Consider the following 21,340-nt stretch of genomic DNA (forward strand, 5'->3'; position numbering starts at 1 on the left):
AGTTTGAAGAAAATGGATAAAAGGAATTTTGTGTGCTAAAGAAGTATTGCTTTTTCCCGAAAAAAACTACTGTTGAAGCCGAGACTTGGCTTGATAAACATTATTCGGACTTTGCACCAGGAAAATCAACCCTTGAGAAATGGTTTGCTGAATTTGAACGAGATGAAATGAGCACCCAGGACGATGCACACAGTGGACGTTCTAAAGAGGTTGTTGCTGACAAAAACATAGAAAAAAGTCCACAAAATAATTTTGGATGATCGTGAAGTTTATCGAGATAGCTGAGGCTCTCAAGATATCAAAGGAGCGTGTTGGACATATCCTGCATGAATATTTAGGTATGCAAGAGCTCTGTTCAAAGTGAGTGCCGCGCGTGCTCACAATCGACCAAAAACAACAACGAACTGATGATTCTGAGCAGTGCTTGTAGCTGTTCCACCTTAAAAACCCGAATTTATGCATCGATATGTGACAATGGATGAAACATGGCTCCATTAATTTATAAAAGAATCAAAACGATCGTCATCTGAGTGGACTGTACCTGGTGAACCGACTCCAAAGCGTGGAAAGACGCAACAATCGGCTGGCAAGGTTATGGTGTCAGTATTTGGGATACGTATGGAATAATATTCATCGACTATCTTGAAAGAGGAAAAAAGCATCAACAGCGGCCCTATTTGAAGATACAGAAAGAGTAGTTTTATCAAGGTAATGCATCGTGTCACAAATCAATGAAAACGATGGCAAAATTGAATGAAATGAGCTTCGAATTGCTTCCACATTCACCTAATTCTCCAGACCTGGTCCCCAGCGACTTTTTTCCGTTATCAGACCTCAAGGGTATCTTCGAAAGTGAGGCCTATTTTGAGCCTGAATACAAATCGTGCTGTGACTGCTATAATCGTAGTATCGCTCTTGTAGGCAACTTTATTGAGTAATAAAATAATATTTTACCAAAAAAACGATTTTTTTTCTGTTCTGTGTTAGCCTACGAACTTTCCAGCCAACTATTACATCATTTTTGGATGACTGTACATTCAAATTACAAATATTACTTTTGAGTTTATATCATTTTGAGTTAATTTCTGTTGAATTCTGTGTACTGTCTGCAAATTAGTTTGTTTTTTCAGTTCTTCCGAGTAATATCTTAGTTCTATTAGATTATACTACTGTAATCTCTTTTTTTTTTCTCATATTTCATCATGTGGTACATCCATTTATAGATTTTGCAGTTACAGATTCGTCAGAGAAATAAAAAATATATAAACTAAATGAATGAATGTACCAAATTTCATTCTTCATTCTGTCTAGTGTTGCACAGGAGGGGATGGGTTTAATTTTTGTAGAGGATGTTCCACCCGAAATTAGATGCCTTGATGAATGGTTTAATTGTATATTTGGAAAAATATTTTCATACTCACATATTACCCGAGTTTCGAGTACATGTCAGATATCAGCCTTTTCCTCCCTCCCAAACAAGTTTATAGCGGTATAAAAACATACTTTTCAAGCTCAGAATAACTTTATGTTTTTTCCTTTCATGCGGCTTTATATAGTAACTACTCGTAAATACAATGTAACGGTATTCACATATAAATATCAGAATTCTATTTATGATTTAGACTGAAAATAAATGAATAAATAAATATTTCACCAATACAAGTGTTCAAATATTTTGGTGCACAACACTATTATACCTTCATTACTGAAACCGGAAAATGTTTTATGTATGAAATGTTTGTAAATGAAGCTGAAATAAATGAAATGAGATTTTACAAAGAGTCAGATATACGTCAACTGTTCAAAAAATAAATGAATGTTCAAATTTCTCGGGCGAACAGTTTCAGCTGTTTAAGTTTGTTGGTAAAAAGCAAAAGAGTTAGGAGTGTTTTGCTTGTTCCGTAATTTTCTGCTATCGAAAAAAAAAACCTTGAAATGTTGACAGTGGCATATGGTGATTGTACTCAGAGTCAGAAAAATGTTTACAAGTGGTACAAGCTTCTCACAGAAGGTCGAGATGTAAATGACGACACGCCCCAGTACATCAACAACCGATGAAAATATTGAAAATTTGAAGAAAATTGTTATGGAGAATCGTCGAATCACTATTAGAGAAGTTGCTGATGATGTCGGCATATCGATTGGCTCATGCCATGCAATTTTTTTCGGAAATTTTGGGCATGAAGCGTGTGGCAACAGAGTTCGTTCCAAAATTATTGAATTTTGACCAAAAAAACCGTCGTTGTTTAATGACCCCAACGGCGATCCATATTTGCTTGGGTCATCATAGATATATGGTTATGATATCGAATCGAAAGTCCAATCGTTCCAATGGAAGAGCCCAGGAGAGCCAAGACCAAAAAAAGCACGCCAAATTCGATAAAATATCAAAGTTTCGCCCCCTGTTTTCTTCAATTACCGTGGCGTAGTGCATCAGCAGTTCTTGCCACATGTTTGTATGGTAAATAAGGAGTATTATCTTGAAGTTTTGCGCCGCTTGTGGTGCCTCAGCCACCGTATTCACCAGATTTGTCCCCTATGGAAGGACGGCGTTTTGTGACGATCGATGTGATGAAAATCGAATCTCTAAATACGCTTCCAGCGAATGGAAGTGCTTTGCCGCTGAACATCGTAGACTTTGATTGCTGAATCCAGCTGCTGGATATAATTAAAGTAGATGAAAAGGTGCTTCTATGCTGTGTTGAAAACAGCGCTTTCCACTTTTTTATTTTAACCGAAAGCTATATATATATTACAGAATTCCATGTTTGAACCGTCTATTACCGAGTGTACAAAACTGGGTTGATGTCTTCAATCGCATCGAGAGCTTTTGAGTAAACGAAAGTGAATCGGTGACGACACCAGGGTTTCTACGCATATTGAAAGTAACATACATAATTTGTTGACCGTGGCAAACAAGTACAGTACATCTCTAGTGGCGGTGTTGCCAACCTTTAAAATATTATGAGCAGAATTGTAGTGAAATGTATTATGACAACCCTCAGAAGTCGAACCTTGTGCTAGCCAAAGAAATTGCAACTCATCATAATAAAATATGAAAAATCAACAGCAACCATCACTTTGGTTTTATTGTTTTTCGAAATATTCACCTTGATGACCAATATACTTTTGCATTCGTTCAAACCATTTGTCAAAGCAGTTTTTCCATTCCTCTTGAAACACTTCCAAAATATGGTTTTTGAACGCTTCAATTGCTTCTTCAGCGCCCGTAAATCGTTGGCCACGCAGTTTTACGTTTGATATTCGGGAACAAGAAAAAGTCATTCGTTGCCAAATCAGGACTGTACGGAGGATGAGTCATTCGATGTTTTGACTGTTCAAAAATTCACCTGTTACACGAGATGTGTGAGAGCTCGCATTGTCATGATGGAGAACGATTCCGTCTTCGGCGGTTAGTTTTACGAATTTCTCCGAAGACTTCCGGCAAGCAAATGGTCGTGTACCACTCAGAATTGATCGTCTTACGTTGCTCAAGCGGAACAGTGGCCACATGACCCGAATGGGTCAACAGGCAACCATTTGCTTCGCTGTGCATCTTCCACGAACAACTTTTGTTGGATTTAGCTCGTCTTGGGATACCCTATCGGTCCATTACTGTTTTGTTTCCGGCATATATCCATAATTCGTCACCTGTTACGATTTTATACGCGTCTTTTGAAGCAGCACGGTCGAACATTCCAATAATTTCCTTACACCACTTGACGCGAGCCTTTTTTTGGGCGATTGATAAATTATGGGGTATCCAACGAGAACTTTTTTTTTGCAACTGAGTGTTCATGCAAAATCGAATGTATTGAAATGGAACTAATGTGCAAGGGTGCCTCTATCTCACGACCTTCACGGAATTAGTCGGCGACCAAACTACGACCACGATTGAATTCATTATACCAGCAATATACCTACTGTGGTTTTTTTGATGGTGCTTTATCGCCATACATCGTCGAAAGTGGTGAAAAATAATCCAACGAAAACCTTCCCTTGAAATTCCTATTTTTTTTTATCAAATCGATTGTCTCAACTCACTGTAAACAAACAAATATCACTTGTATATCTAAACGTTGTGAGTACTTTTGTGGTAAAAAATGTCAAACTTTATTATGGTGTTGCCACATTTTACTTATTAACATTAGTTTTGCCAGTTCCTGAAATACGAGGGTTGCCTTTTAAGTTTTGGGATTTGGCAACTCTAGTGTTGCAATCTGGCAACTGACAGCTTTATCGTAAAGTTAAGACAAACCCTGTATCATTCACCCTTGTATGTGTCTTTCGTCTAAATTTCTATCTGTGATATGTGAAAATACTAACAAACCTACACCGACTACAACAGACAAAAGACAAAGCAGAAAATGACAAAGAGAGCAAAAGAAGAAGAAAGTGACACAATAAGGAAGCAGTCTGCATAAAGCAGGACAACTGCAGCCCCGGACGGAGCTACTGTTACATAAGTGACATGTAACAGAAGGATAACTGGCCAAATGCGCCTGCTCGGAAGCAAGGGCCAACCAAACAGAGAGAGAGAGAGCATTTTTGATCTCATACGCTCGCTATTTGTGTTGTTTACAGTAACTAAAAGATTCATCTCGGCCCAAAAATGGAATTAAATCGTGTACATTTTCGTGCGATTATTTTTTACAACTTTCGACGTGGATTAACTCAGCAACAGTGCATGGATGAACTTGATTCAATTTTTGGCGATGAAGCTCCATCAAGGACTCTGTTTATCGATGGTATGGTGAATTCAATCGTGGTCGTAGTTCACTCCCAAGACGAATTTCGTGAAGGTCGTTCAAAATCAGTTATTGTACCGAAAAGCAATGATTTTGTGCGCGAAGTGTTATTGCAAGATCGTCATGTGACCTATCGTGAGATTGTGACAACCTGAGGCATTAGTGGAACCCAGCATACATTCAATATTGCATAAACATTCGACTGTCAAAAAAAGTTAGTTCGCGTTGGATCCCACACGATTTGTCAATCGCGGTGCTTCGAAACACGTCTATGACATCGTGACATCGTGACAGGTGACGCATATGAGCCCGAAAGTAAACAGCAGTCGACTGAAAAAGCGGTTGTTGCGTTCAGAATACCTCAATCAGAGTGGCAAAAGTGCTTCGACAATTGGTTCAAACGCATGCAAAAGTGTATGGATCTTCATGGGGAATATTTTGAAAAACAAGAAAGTGATTTTCGATTATTAATATTTGTTTTTGTTCTCTAATCCCGAAATATAAAAGGCAACCTAGCGTATACAACTGCCGGACTTGAGTCATGGCCGGTGAGCTTGGCTTTTATATATCTACAAGAACCCAAATGGCATTTCAATATCCATTTATTGTTTACCCCTTAATACGTACTACGTAAAATTGCAAACAAAAGTTTTTGTTTCTTCTTTCATAATACTTTCTTTGTCATGCACCGACCCGAACTTTACGCAGATACGATTTCTCCCACTGGCCATGACTCAGTCTGGTAGCTGTAAATAGTCCCCCATTGTAGCATTTCATACCTGACACATTTTCTGGTGAGTTCTCGTTGAAACTGTAGAAACTTGATACTGGTACAACTGAAAACTAAAAGTTAAAGACCTATATTTTTAGATGAACCATCTGATTATATTTCAAACGATTCTCAAACGTTTAATAGTAACTGCACACATATACTCTCGGGTGGAACTTCCTCATGCGAAACAAGAGGTCCCAGTCACCAGTGTACTTGACATGTTGTATCTGCAGGGGATGCTGAACTGGATCAGCTACGTCGTAGGCTTCGCGAGACCGAAATGGCCATGGAACGCATCGTAGAACAGATGGCCAAAGTGCCTTTCGATTTGCAGGTGCGCTGCACTTTCGGGGCCCCTCCTGATCCACACTACGGGCAGCTTAGCTTCGCTTCGCTTTTTGCATGCGCCCCCCTCGTAGATTTCCTCCTTTCCGTTCTCTCCTTCTGTTGGTAAACTCGCCGGGAGGTGTAAGAGGTATATACCTTTGTTGAGTTGACAGTGGCGTCTGAAGGGGTAAATTGTGGAGTGTTGTGAGTAATGGTGTAAATTTTTGAGGGGGAGAGTTTTCCTGGTTTGGTAATTATTCTCAGGGCCGGATTTGGGAGTCTGGAGACCCTGGGGCAACGAAGGAGTCGAGGCCCCTTGAAAACTGTTTTCATAAAAGTTGAGTTTTTAACTTCCCGCTAATGAAGTTGAAAATTTTCCGTTCAAGTGATTTTGTCATACAATTTTTAAAATTCAGAGCTCGAAGCGAGAAGTTGTAAGCATTGTCAACCGTTTTTTGGATTTTTTTTCACTTATTTTATCTCTCTTCAACTCATGGGTACAAATTACACATTAAAAAAAGGTTTTGCCACTGAAATGCTCCATGGAATCAAAAATTGATTGTAAATGAAAGTGTTCTTATAGTGAAAATGCAAACAAAAAAAATGTCTGGGAAGAAAAACGTAAAAGTTGCTGACTGTCAAAATTTTAATATTTTTTTGTCTTTATTATACGGGCCTCTCTCCTGTGAAGGCCACGGGGGAGTAGCCCCGCCTGCCCTACCCTAAATCCGGCCCTGATTCATTTCCTTTGGGGGAGGGCGTGGTACAAAATAATTTACTTTGTTTCAACATCAAAGGTAACTGTGTATTAGAGCAGTTGGATAATTTTGAACTGTATAATGAAAAAAATAGTAATAGAAGTGTAATCAAGCAATATCAAGGCAATGGATAAATGCAAGACACTTATCAGACTAGTTATAGATAGATTTTTATTTAAATAGGAATCCTAATATACAAATTCACACGAAATAAATATATATATATATATATATATATATTATATATATATATATATAATATAATATATATATATATATATATATATATATATATATATTCGTGGGTACAACACTCCAAACAGGGGGGCAAACTGCGGACACGTGTTTCTGGCTATTGGCCTCATCAGCACGGTGCAGCCAAGTGTGAAGATGCGCAACACTTGTTTGCCGAAAGCGGGAAACAACACAAACGCACGGAGTCAACAACAGGAGCCAACCGCACATTTGTGGTTTCAGTTAGAAGACCTAGAATTCCCAGGCTACATCTAACACGACCACGTAGGCAGCTATAGCTACCTGCGTGATTTCCGGGTCCAGGATATGAATACAAATAGAGGTTTTATCGAGTGTGCATGGCTCCTGTTGTTGACTCCGTGCGTTTGTGTTGTTTCCTGCTTTCGGCAAACAAGTGTTGCGCATCTTCACACTTGGTTGCACCGCGCTGATGAGGCCAATAGCCAGAAACACACGTTTCCGCGGTTCGCCCCCCTGTTTGGAGTGTTGTATCCACGAATTTTTCATTTTTGATTTATATCATGCACACTCGATAAAATCTCTATTTGTATATATATAGTACAATTTTTTTTTTAAAAGACAATATACATTACTGAAATTTCCAAAGTAATTAAAAGTGAGTATGTTCACGCACACATGCATCACGTATACATATTCCTACATGAATCGAGTAGTAATTTGGTAAGTTTAAATTAAAAATTGAAAATAATTGCATCAAATATGTTCATCTAAGATTATAGTCTATCCATTCCCAATTGGAACGGCAATAAAAATAAGAGTACAGTCATAAACATTTCTTGCCTGTGGCCCCTAGTCGCCCAGATAGTAAACGTGCTATCAAATGTAGTTGAGGAATGAAGGCTCGGCTAGCTGGACTGGCTTAATACTGATTTTTTGTCCGTTTCACAGTATGTCTTTATCAGTGCCGTGTGTTCGTGGGGTTAGGTGAGGTAGTAAGTGGTTTTGCAAACCGATTTTTGAAAACTTTTACACCAAAGGTTCCAATCTCATCGTTTAAACCGATTTTTGTGAAAATCTTAGTGTTTTTGAGTACTTTCATCTATATGGCTTTCTAGAGACCTTTTCAAACAAATGATAACATTACGTGTGAGGAATCTGTGTCAATCGACAGGGATCCGGAATTTGAAAATAAGGACTTACATGTTCAAGTTCAGCGAGTAATTTTAATATTCATGAATGCTTGAAGAAGGAAAACTGTCACACTTCACAGAATGCTATTGTGAATAGAATATGCGAGTTAACGACAGTTCTTCAAGTCATTAAAATAGGGGATGTCATGCAATGAAACGAAAACAAAGGAATAAAAAATTCGCAAACGTTGATGGTGCTACAAAATATGTGATTTGGCCAACAATTTACGGTATATACCAAAAAGTACCAACCTTGGAAATGATTTGGTATAAACTACTCGACTATCCCGATTACAATTAAAAATCTTTAGAAACTCTACGAGGTGTCTTATTGTCTTGTGGTTTCAAATATAAAAAATTGAACAATCGGATGGTCATAATGGAATCGACACGCATTGTTCAACTCCGACAAGAATATTTGAGGCGAATGAAAAGCTACCGAGAATCCAGCAGACATATAATCTACCTCGACGAAACTTGGTTTGACACCCATGATGTTGTCAAATATGGCTGGGTAGACAAAACCAAGTATTGTGCTTTGAACACACCTTCTTCAAGGGGAAACGTTTTATAATTTTGCATGCCGGGAATAAAAGTGGTTTCGTACCTAACGCTTTGCTTCTGTCGGCCAAAAATATAAAAGATTCGTTTTGCTGATTACCACGAAGATATGACTGCGGCTTTATTCGAAACCTGGTTCAGTGAGCAGATTCTCCCAAATATTCCTCCAAACTCGGTTATTGTTAAGGATAACTCGGTTATTGACTACAATACCAAACAATAACACAAAAAAGCAGATATTGTTGATTTCATGCGAAATCATGACATGGAAATACCCGAAAAGATTCCAAAGAAAAAGGTATTACTGGCGACCACGTGGTCGCCAGTAATACACGTGGTCATATTCTCTTACGTTTGCCTCCATACTATTGTGTGTTCAATCCAATTGAAATGGTTTGGGCCACAATGAAAGAAAGCTTGCGGAAATGTAATCAGTCACCGACTTTGAATGCTGTAGTGCTTGACAATATATGGCGAGTGGTGAATGAAGTAGGTAATAGTGATGTGTGGAAGAACTGTGTGGCCCACGTTATAAAAGAAGAGAACAAATATTATGTGCAAAGTTCCATAAATCCGATCGTTATTCAACCCGATGATGATTCCACCTCATCCGAATATAGCGAAGAAGAATTTTGATTTTTCTAGCAATTTTGTTAGCCTCTATTTTGTAAATATATTTATGTTTGACGAGAATTCGGTGTTATCATTTGTGTTTATTTGTGTTTTCATTGTATTTTAGAGTTTTTGACTCGGAAATCAACTACCTCAAATTTCAAAGTTTTTTATAATTACCCATGGTGGAAAAATTCAGTTGAGAGAGGTTTTTCATGGGGTGATCAATATAAATAATGAAAAATAATATGCCGACGCCTATGTCGAGGCGGGAATTCCTTCTCTGTGCTGTTCCAATTGGTATTGGAAATACTATACATATCTTTATAACAAACTAAGAACAATATCCCGATGAACGACATAACAATAAAAATTCACTGATTAATTATGAAACACTCGAGATTTTTTTGAGGCTATAATTAAAAATAATAAGTTAAATTCAAGAATAAATATAAATTGATCTTACAATTTTTCATAAAAAGTTGAATTCAGTAACACTGTAAATAACTAGTAACATCCAGTTTATAAAATCATCTCCTTTATAAAGATATACATATGATAATAATAATAATTATTATTTTATTCATTTTCTGATTAGGGTATCAATACAATTCATTTAGACAATACATGAATAAAACAAAACAAGAATTTAGGAAGCAATGAACTGTTTGTGTGTAAGGAAGGATAATATATATAATTTAAAATTGTTTGTATGGGAAAGATTTCAAGTTATTAAGGTATATAGATTAATGGACATAGTACAGTAGATTCAAATTAAGAATAACTTATTTACATTATGGAATTCATATGAAGGGTCGCTGTGAATAACGATCAATCAATAACAATATGCCAATTGATTTATTTCATCAGCATTCACATTTTTATATTTTCAGGTCGAATATTGTTACTCTGGTTAACAGAAATAAATCAATCAAGGTATATTTTATTGTCGAAAGAACAACATTCTTATTGAAGGGGTAAAATGTTCAGAAATCACAATAGACATGGTAGATAGGTATAAACTAATTTTGTATATATGTGTATACATTACTTTTTTTAATGCCCCCCCTTTTATGTTTTGAATGGGTCAACTCGAAAAATTGAAATTTGGGATAATGAAATTAATGCATGAATACTTTATAAATGAAACTGGAAGATGAAATTGAAAAAACTGAATGGAAAGGGGGGTCTTGTGACACATCATTTTGAAGCTCCTGACGAATACTTCCCTCTCCCTAGAATATGAGTGAATATCTTCACCTACTACAAAATGGCGGAACTTTTAATAATTGTCTGAATACATTGACATTTAACTACATGATATGAGGTAATAAGCTTGAGGTCAGTTCAGAAGATGCTCGAAATGGTTGCCTTGACATATGAACAGCCTATCCGATATTTCACGTCGAACATTTACGAACATAGTAACGTCAATATACCTACAAATATTTATTGTTCTCTGCCGTATATCCAATAATGAAGCAGGTTCAGTTTCATACACCTTTTGCTTCAAATATCCCTATAAAAAAGTCCAAAGGAGTCAAATCTGGCGAGCGGGCTGGCCATTCTGTAGGACCTCGACGGCCAATCCAACAATCAGGAAAAGTAATATCCAAATAGTTTCTTACTTGTCTTGGAGTAATGTGGTGGTGCTCCATCTTGTTGGAATACAAAATCCATATCGAATTCATTAGGATTCGCTTCGACGATCTCAGTGATGAGAGGGTAAACAGAAGTTTCCAGCATATTCAAATACAGTTGCCCTGTTGAATTTTGATCAATAAATAGAGATCCTACAATATGGTTTTCCAATATTCCTGCCCAAACGTTAATTTTTTCTGGGTATTGGGTATGTGTTTCCCGGAAAATGTGAGGGTTGGTGTCACTCCAATAACGGCAATTTTGTCTGTGAACATTGCCGTTTAAAAAAATGTACATTCGTCACTAAATTGAATATTGTGGAGATAGGTATGCCTTGCAATGGTTTCCGTCATAATTTCGCAGATTCTGTTCTTCGATCAGGGTCATCTTTAGTTAATTGGTGTACCATTTTAATTTTTAATGGATGATACCTATTCCTCTTCAAAAGTCTCCGTACAGTGGAAGGAGACACCTCACAAACGTTCGCGACGGAAAAAGTAGACTGTTCAGATTTACTACCATCTCACCAATTAGTTGCACTTGCTGTTCTTCCGGAATGGACGGATGACCTGGGGGCTTTTTGTTATGTACACTACCGGTAGTTGTGAATTTGGATACAAGTTCCCTCAAATATTTTCTGCAGATAGGACGATTCGGAAAACGTTCATTGAAAATCCTTTCGGTCTCGTGAAAGTTACGCGTCGCACCCTAATAAAAATCGGTTCATTTTTTTTCTTCCAATGGACGAGAATTGACCATTTTGGAGATTCTTGCCGTGGTACCTTTCTACTAGTAGGTAAAACCGAAAACTAAATGAGAATGTTCTAACTGAACAATGATGTTCATTGTCGTACTGACATTCATTTTTTTTTTTTTAGTTTTTATAAACAAAAAATAACTTAACAAACCTTATCGGGTTGTTAGAATCGCCATATAGCAGATAAAAAGGAATATTTCTAGAAATATCGATATTAATATGTATGACTTCAGGAAATGATTAAATGTTCCGCCATTTTGTAGTAGGTGAAGAAAATTGACTTCATATTCTAGGTTATGAAGTATTCGTCAGGATATATAAAGAAAATGAAGTTATCGAACAAAATGGTCTTCATTCATGTAATTTTTTTTTTCAAAAATTTGTTTATCAAATACATAGATGATAAATTTTTGCTCGATTGAAAACCCTGCAGTTTCCTGATATTCAAATAATCTATAATATAGAGGGAAAACCCGTACAAGATTACTTACCATCAATGCAAAAAAATTTACACCCATGTATCTCGTACCTGTATACCATACCATTCTGTCGTAAAAGGAGTCTAGTGTTCACATTCTCTCTTCGTAGTTGTTAATGCGATGTCAGCACTGTTGGACGAGGTCGATCAAGAGCTCTCTTCTCGCCGTAAGACTAGCGAGGGTACTGATCAGGTAACGGTATCGTGGCCAATCCGTGTTGATTTAACAACTCGAGTCCCTAATTAGTCGTTGGTTATGTATGTGTTATTTGATTTAACTGCCATGCCTAGAGTAGACGCTGTTTTAGTTTTCATGGTAGATTGCGATTTTTAATACCCATACAGACGGTTTTGCTCGAAACTTCACCATGGATATCTGATAAAGAGTCTTGAATTATTGTTTGAAGTATTTCATAGATGGCGCTATAATGGAAAATATTTTTCTGGACAGATACATCCCTCCAATCAATTTGCATCAGTGATCTGTAGACCCTTCGACTTGTCTCACAAAAAAGGGTTTTTCTTTTTTGTTAGAAGACTGCTCAAGACCATCCTATATCTAAAAAGGGCAAAACATATAGACCTGTTGTTTTACTATCAGTTGTACCGAAAAATCTGTTGTTAATCAACAGGATTTCAAATGTTTGCTTCAACATCTTAAACGACCATCAATTTTGTTTCCGAAAGCAAAGATCAATGTTTCATCTATACAATATTTTGTAAAAGGTTCTTCTTCAATCAGAATTATTTAGAATGTAGGGATTTTAGTGTATGGAAAAATATTCTTAATATAACTTTAAAAAATGTTTATGAATGTCTCTTGGAAGATACTTCTTAGAATTTAGTACCTTTTATGATTTAGGTGATGAATTAATCCAGTGAATCACTGTAGGTCATATACAGGGTGGGCCATCGAAAACTTGACATGGACGTTTTGGGTATTAATCTCGCAAATCCTAAAAAACGCTCAGGAGGGGCAGTTTTTTTCCCATTTACAGCGTCGTCACTTCAACCCCGGAGCAGAGGGGTGAACGACCCTAGGAATTTTAATAGGGAACTGGGGACGAGTCGCACATCGTTTGAAAGAACTTGGAATTCTCTAAACAACGGTTTAATTTTTTTTTGATTTGAACAAACCATATTAAATTTAGAGTTAAAGTTACTTACTTTATTTTCATGTTAACATATGCTCAAAATGGGCACCTCCAGCTTCCATGCAATAATAGAGATTCTGCTGGAAACGTTCTCAAACATTGTGGAGCATTTCTGGAGTGATTGGGCGACATTCATTTGTGATTCGTTGCCGTAAATTTTCGAGTGATCCAGGAGGAGTACAGTAAATTCTGCTTTCCAAATGACCCCACGGAAAGAAATCTAACGGCGAAAGGTCTGGTGGTCGTGGTGGCCATTCGATAGTGCCCCGGACAGTGATCCGGAAAAGTCTGATCTAAATACTGCCAAACAGGCAGAGCATAATGCGGAGGAGCCCCATCTTGTTGAAATATTAACAGATCCTCCCGATCCTCAATAATATCCGTGAGAAGCTTCAGATACATTTGTCCGGTTAAATTGCCTTCTAAAAACAATGGGCCAACAATACGGACACCAAATTTTTGTGGACGTTGAGTATGCACTTCATGAAAAATGTGAGGATTTGAATCAGCCCAATAGCGACAGTTATGGCGATTAACTGCGCCATTTAGAAAAAAAGAACATTCATCACTGAAGTGAATGTTGAAAACAAAATGTGGATTTTCCACCGCTCGTTCACTAACCAACTCGCAAAATTGCAAGCGTCGATCGAAATCATCTTCATTCAGTTCTTGCGTTAATTTAATCTTGTAAGGATGCATTTTGTGGGTTTTTGAAATACGCCGAATGCTAGCTTTCTTGTGCAAGTATGGTCAAGCTCAACATGGTCCAGAATTGCCACTTGTGTCGCCTCTTTTGTTACTGGTGGTTCGACTTGCCGTTTTTTATTTGCTGCAGATCCAGTTGCGCGAAATTTAGCAATTAAATCGAAAACATAGTAAAGTTCAATCAACTCATACCTCTGCAGTTGTGTAAACCGTTGTTTCTTTAGCAACACTTTACGGCACTCACTACTAGTAATAATGTAGATAACATAAAAATTAGAAATAGAAGCAGCATTTTCAACCATTTCTCAATTGTAATAGTCCTCTTATCAAAGAAGAACTAAAAAATTTAACAAAAAAGTTGCATAACAAACAAATGAAAGAGTTCCAAATACATTCCAACTGAGCAGTGGCGAAAAACAATTTGTTGCTGTTAACAATATTGAAAAGGTTATCAAAAGGAACTCTTTTAAATACGTCCAAATTTTAAAAAATGTACACCATTGTTTGGAGAATTCCAAGATCTTTTAAACGATGTGCGACTCGCCCCCTATTCCCTATTAAAATTCCAAGGGTTGTTCACCCCTCTACTCCGAGGTTGAAGTGACGACGCTGTGAATGAGAAAAAACTGTTCCTCCTGAGCGTTTTTTTAGGATTTCCAAGATTAGTACCCAAAACCTCAATGTCAAGTTTTCGATGGCCCATCCTCAGACTCTTCAGCACTATAAATTGTACCAGTTTCTCTAAAGTATGCAGTTGGAAAATATATCCGAAAAATATTCACTACATTTAATGTTAATTAGAAAAATAGTTTTCTCTTGCATTCAGTGTTTTACATAAAAAAAACGGTTTTCATTCATTTGTGTGTGAGTTTGGAGAAAAATCATCTTCAAACATCGAGAAATGTGTTTCTTTTTTGCATGCTAGCTCACCCAAGATCCCAACAGATTATCTTGAAAACATCTTTATTTGCTTAGAGCAGATGTTACTCATTGTTGAAATTTAATTCTGCCCGCACGCTTTGAGTTTTTGTTTTCTACCAGTGTTCAAAAGGTTCTGACCAAACGGTACCCAACAACTTCAGACTTTAATTCAATAACATATTGACATTTTTGTACAGGATGTAGTGGCTAACGGGGCGTTTTGAGTCAAGACGAAGATCAAGCATCCGTTAAAGTCGTTGGAATGGAAATGAGAGCTAGTTGTGAAGGCGGTAAAAGATGGTCCAGACCAGATTCTCCAGTGTTACCTGCAGCTCAGCCTCCTATTTCGGATTCAGCAGAACCACCACAGGTAAGGATATCAGTGAAGAAACAGTAATACGTTTTAGATTTTTCTTGCTGGGGCTGGTTGGTATGCGTGACATCACCTGCGGTTGTTTTGAATAGGCATCTATCTTTAGTTATCAGATGTAACAAAAAAACTAAAGAATAATCAATTGTTACTTTGGTATATTTTTAAGGAAATATTCTTGGAAGGAGCTCTACCGCCTCAATCACACCTACTGGTGACTGATTCCGCTACTGAAGCACAGAACATCAACTCGGAAGAAGACCCTGCTGTTGTACTTGCTGGAAAAATGACGCTGTCTGTTATCAGTCTCGATTCCTCTGGTAAGTACATGAAAAAGCCTTGAATTATTGTAACTGTTGGGAAAATTGAACAATTACAAACTTTGTCAGTTGAATTTTCGTTTCGATGGCGTTTTGAATGTTATCTGTTCTTTATACAACCAAAGGATTTTTTCTAGAATAAATGAACCAATGAGAAACTTTCACTTGTAATATTCCTGTTATTTGTGTTATGCTGTTACTTGTTCAATATATTTTCTAAAAATACAAGTTTTTTTCTTTAAAAATGTCTCTATCCATAACCTTCCAAAGTTTTGACGTGTCTCAGTTTCGATACAGGCTATCATCAAGCTTTTCGAAGAAGGTATGTTACAGTTTGTAAAATAGCTTAACCGTAACTTAACAGTATCTGTCATTACCCCGATTCACATGCTGAGTCAACCCCATTAATCGCTAATACCCACCCCACCCTTACAATAATTTCACGACTGAGCAAAAACTTTGAAACACGCCAATTGTCATACAAAAAAAGACAACCACACCTCAGAAACATGTTGTGTACGTTTATTCTAGAATAAATTCGAAGTAGCTCGTCTCAATACAAAACTACCCACTCTTGTTTTTCAGAAAACGGGACTGACGAGTCGTCGAATTCCGGTAGAAAGTACGAAGAAAGGAGCAGCAGCAACGTGTCCGAAGAATTCGAAAAAATCGAAGCCGATCCCCTATTGGAGGAGGAAATTGATGATATAATCGATAAAGCGAAACAGATCGGTCTGGACCAAAGTCTGTTAGATGAAATCAGGAAGGAATTGCATGAAGACCAGGAAGATGTAGTAGACATCACCGAAAACTTTGGAAAAAAGGTTCAAGAAATTATTGAACCAGCTGGAGATGTTCAGCTAGTGGAAAATGAAGCATCGCCACAAATTGATGATTTTCTGGTCGAGGAAAGGCTTCAACTGGCCAAGGAAAATTCGCTTGACATCATGAATCAATCTCTAGAAGAAAAAGCCATGCAGGGTGTTGCAACTGGCAGTTTCCAGAAAGAAGATACAGAAACTGAAGAGCAGCTCCCTTCTGAGGAGGTGAGTCATCCTGAGAAAAAGGTAGACAACAAATTTGAAGAAGATGCAGTAACTGAAGAACAGCTTTCTCCTGAAGAAGTCAGCAAACCTGAAGGAAATATACTTGAGGATATCATACATGCCGAGGTTACTGAAGCAAACAAAGATAATGGACTTGAATCTGTACTCAAAGAAGAATTTGCTGAGCTGGAACAGAAGCAAGTTGAGAAAGATGAAGGTTCTGCACCAATGACCAAGGACTTTGAGCAAGAGATTGGTGAGGTGGAAAAGAAAGAAGCCATAATTTTGGAGGAATCAGAAATGAATGAGCCTGTAAACGATGTCAGAGTGGAATCTGCCTTGAATACAGAAAGTGGTACGATAGAAAAACTGGAGTTATCTGAACCTGAAGCGACTGAGGAGGTTGATGAAACAGTGAAAAGAACCAGGAATAGTTGATGAATTGCAACAGCCTCTTCTTGAAGATTCCTCAATTAGAGTAAACGGAGCATCAAAGAACTTATTGGCTGAGGAAGAAACCACAGCCACCAAGGAGAAGCATGATACTGGGGTGAAGCCTGAAAAAGTGGAAGAATCACTTCTGCCTCTTTCTTCAAGTAAAGAAAATGGTACAGCGGACGAATTATTGACTGAGAGTGAAACCAAAGTCGCTATGAAAAACCCTGAGACTGTAGTAGAATCAGAAAAATTGGTGGATACTCTTCTGGAACAATATTCAAATAAAGATGGTTCAGTAAATAAATTGACTGAGAATGTTACTGAAGCTGTGGAAGAACCAGAGAACGTGGGGAAACCTTCATTGGAGCTTGCTTCGACTGAACTAAACTGCACAGTGGGTTTACCGAGTGCGTCTCGAGCTCAAGTCTCTGAGGAAAAGGTAAATGCTGGTGATGATGAGGAGGAAGTAGACGATGAAGAGGAGGAGGTAGAATACGAATATGAAGAGAGTGACGAAGAAGTAGATGAAGAGATAAGAAACGCGGAGAGGAGCGGTGACACAACAGAAGTGATTGCAAATGGTGAGAAGATGAACGGAGGGATCCACAATGGTGCAAAAAATGGCTTGAGAGACGATGAAGATGAGGTATCTGAAGTGAGTTGTTTCACAATTTAAATAACATTTTACTTTTCATCTCGAAAATTCTGGTTTATATCTTGTAAATTTCAACTTTTTTCATGAAATTCTGGCTTATTTTTTATGGAAACCTCGACTTCCATCTCATAAGTATAACTTTTGGAAACTCAAAATTTTTTCTTGTAGATTCCGGCTTTTTTTAAATTCTAACATATATCTTTCATATTATAACTTAATTTTCTGCGAGTGTTGACTTGAGGATGTTCCTCTGGAAATTAATTTACTTACTGTTTTCGTCAAACTTTGGAAATAGTTTCATTTCGACGTGAATAACAATCCTTAAACATTCCAAAAGTTGCAACCTTGATATATCAGTCATTCTTTTGGATGTGCACTGTTATTCGAAATGTTTGTGTTAGGACTACAATAAAAAATGAAGCTCAATTGAAATTAGATGTGAGAAAGTTCATTGAAGGCTTGAAAAGTTATAGGTTATAAAACCCATATTTATCCTTAGTTCATGTGAATATCAATGTTTGTGTTTGTTGTATTCGGGTTAAATTATCTTATGACCATTTATGCAAGATTTTCACCTGAAGACTCGTTACTGATTTACTGATAATGATGAAAAAATATATTCCTTTCAGTGGTAGAACAAACCTGTAGTGTTCTGCACTGCAGTTTTGAACTTCGCCTCCTAATTGTTATATTCTGTTTCACCCAATAAACACCATTATTATTATTATTATTATTATTTTAAAAAGGTTTTTAGAAGAATAGACAAAAGATACTTCATACATATAAAAAATTTGAATAGTTCGACTTGGGAGTAAAAAAGGTTACTTTCTCATTTTTATACACTATAATGTTCTATAAGAGATAAATAACAATTATGCTACGAATGTCAGTTTTGAAACATTTATTTTCTCAGTTCTTTGATTTTTTTATGTTATTTTTCGTAGGAGGATAACTCTGAAGGTCAGGAAGCAGAAGAAGATGAAGTGGAGGAGATTATAGAATATGTGACTGACGAAGAAGAAGAAGAAGATATTGAAGTCGTGGAACCGACCCAAAGCAACAATATCAACAACGTAAACGAGGAAAATAGAATGAATTGAAATATTTATTGGGCAGATTTTGTTACGAGTAATATAATAGTTTTAAAAAATACAACATAAAGAAATGATAATTCTAATCTCAAATATCTAAATAAATTCTGTAGTTATCGTCTCAATTATTATTTTGAAGCATTAATTGTGATATTAGTGTTTGACACTTGAGTATTTGCCTCAGTTACATTTATACAGGACGAGTTGTTAGGTTTTCATAGTTATCTGTTAGCCTGCACCTTCTACAAAATGGATGGCACTGCTTGTTTATTGACTGTTTTTTGTGATTCATCCAGTTAATCTTTATATTTGCTAATTTTACCTAGTCGTTGCATTTTTCTTGTTTCCTTAATCTAGTTATTTAATTGTTTTACCTAAAATATAATACATTGAAATTTAATGAATAAAAAAAGTTACTGTTTTGAACTGAGTTTCAATTTACTTTTGATGTGTCTGGTAGAAGATCAATGGTGATTATTAAATTTATAGAATTATCTGTAAAGGAATTTTCCAAACCATCTTATTATCAATGAAAATGAAACTTTCGCAGCGAGTCCAGTGTCTAAAAGAACCACCTAAAAATCTTAACTTCAATATCAACAATCACGATTTGTCGACATACATTTTTCAAGAATTTCTGAATTATGACTACAGATGAGATATGATTGAACTTAATGATGTAATCAGCTATGTTGCAAGTATTGTGACTCACTTCATTGAGAAATATGATCAAAAAGATGAGTGAAATTCTCGTTGTACTAGTTATTTCTATTAGCATAAGGGTCGTAGTGAAAGAATCGTCCAAACTTACAACCATCTTTATGTAGAAAATTTTTTTTCAGGAAACAAGATACTGAGTAATTTACAGTAAATACTTTGTCTAGATCAGTATTTAATGCTCTACTCCAGCTTAGGATATCATATTTGAGCATTAAACGGAAGAGAGAATTATATATTACTGGTATTGTATTTTGACTTATACACATAAAAGTTCTCATATTTACCTTGCAAAATGGCTTGTCAGGTGGATCTTTGAAATAAATCATAAAAATGGACAACATAAAATGTTCAATACCAAGAGAAGTCAGACAGTAATGTACATGTTCAGTTTTAGAGAAAAACTATTAACTTGTGGGTATGAAAAGTCTTCTTACTAAATTAGTACATTTTTATATAAAAAGCTTGCCCTCTTTTCTAAACGGATTCAGTACTCAATTTCAGAAAACTATCTTCTTGATACACAATCTACTCGGTAGAAGAATTCATTAAAGAGATAGACAGGTAGTTAAGAATGTGGGTTTCTTAGTCATACCTCACTTTTTTAATTTGCGATTCTTATGAATTACATACTTTAAATTTGAATCTTGAATGCTAAACACAAATAATTCAGAAATTGATTGAAAATGTATTCAAACTAATGAAAAAAATTAAACACCATTTCATAAGAAAAATTTAATTACTACCTACATTTGGTTTCAGGAACCACACAAACAAACATTTTCAAAATCGCCAAATGTTTATTGACAGCTCTCATTTACAAATCGTCTCTCACACTACATCAATGAAAAATTAATCTTTGCCAGTGGTCCAGGTACGAGGTCTTTCCTTGAAGAGAGAAAAATCATACTGCCAAATTCCTTGATTCATGATTGGAACACCGTTCGGTGGTGAAAATTGCCACCCTCTATCCTCGGAGTACTTTCTCACCACCGCCATCAGCCCGAACAGCATCCCCAAATTAAACCCAAACATGGTCTTGCCTCGCCAAGCCCCCACGAGAGCACCAGCTGCGAAGCCTCCCAAAAACCAATTCAGCTTGTCATCTTTGTTACGCAGACTCGCAAGACCGTTTGTCGTAAAGACGAAGGCCGTGGTAGCTCCAATAATGGGAGTTCCTACATAAACGAAACGGCCCAAGATAGGCAAATATCCTTTTGGATGGGACCAGGCGACGACATCGAAGATACCTGCTGCCGCGGTGACTTGACCCGCCGGTTTCAGGAGACATAAGTATTTCTTAAAAACATCATGACCATCGGGAGTGTCGAAATATTTATAAGGCCTTATTTCAGGATTTTTTTCTGACATTTTAAATTATGTAAGAAAAGTTGATCAGATGACAGTTTGTCATAACCTACAATCACTAAATTCTGCTTCTTCTTATTCCGAATTATAGTTTCTTCTTTGTTTCAGGCAATTTTAAGCGAATAACAAGTAGTCCACCTAACCTAGTCTTTGGATAAAGTTGATCAAAGTTTTCCATAAGGATCACGAAACTAATAAGTATGTACTTTCTACTTCAATATATTCAAAGATTAGGATTTCAATGAGAAGGTCGTCTGATTCTTCAATAAAACTGAAAATTTCACGAAATGATTACTATATACAATGCTGTAAAATAAATCTTTTTTATCAATTCGAAATTTATACAGTATATAGTATATTTATAAATGAAGTATTGTGATTTATGAAACGCCAACAATGAATATTATGACCCTCCGGGACGACTTAATTGATTCCAGTGGCGCATTTGCTTTTTCAACTGCAAGAAAACCTGGAAGAACCTGCAATACCACATCA

At 36.6% G+C, this 21,340-nt stretch overlaps 2 protein-coding genes across 2 annotated transcripts in view; one reads left to right on the forward strand and one right to left on the reverse strand.

Moving 5' to 3' along the window:
- The window catches only part of RIC-3 (RIC3 acetylcholine receptor chaperone), a 40,445-nt gene extending 21,259 nt beyond the window's left edge, over positions 1-19,186 (forward strand). The window contains 7 exon segments of the mRNA XM_074179631.1: positions 5,754-5,854; positions 15,038-15,054; positions 15,057-15,210; positions 15,380-15,530; positions 16,116-17,009; positions 17,011-17,669; positions 18,614-19,186. Of these exon segments, the coding sequence (XP_074035732.1) occupies positions 5,754-5,854; positions 15,038-15,054; positions 15,057-15,210; positions 15,380-15,530; positions 16,116-17,009; positions 17,011-17,669; positions 18,614-18,769 (2,132 nt within the window). The 3' untranslated portion in view covers positions 18,770-19,186.
- Positions 19,187-20,329: 1,143 nt separating this feature from the next.
- Positions 20,330-20,848, reverse strand: ND-B14.7 (NADH dehydrogenase (ubiquinone) B14.7 subunit). Its single transcript, XM_023163851.2, has one exon. It carries the CDS (start codon positions 20,846-20,848, stop codon positions 20,330-20,332), a length of 519 nt encoding a protein of 172 aa, XP_023019619.1.
- Positions 20,849-21,340: the final 492 nt, after the last annotated feature.

This window comes from Leptinotarsa decemlineata, unplaced genomic scaffold (assembly GCF_025532065.1).
Source record: "Leptinotarsa decemlineata unplaced genomic scaffold, Ldec_3_MD MMD2_tig00026282_RagTag_RagTag, whole genome shotgun sequence".
Classification (NCBI taxonomy): domain Eukaryota; kingdom Metazoa; phylum Arthropoda; class Insecta; order Coleoptera; family Chrysomelidae; genus Leptinotarsa; species Leptinotarsa decemlineata.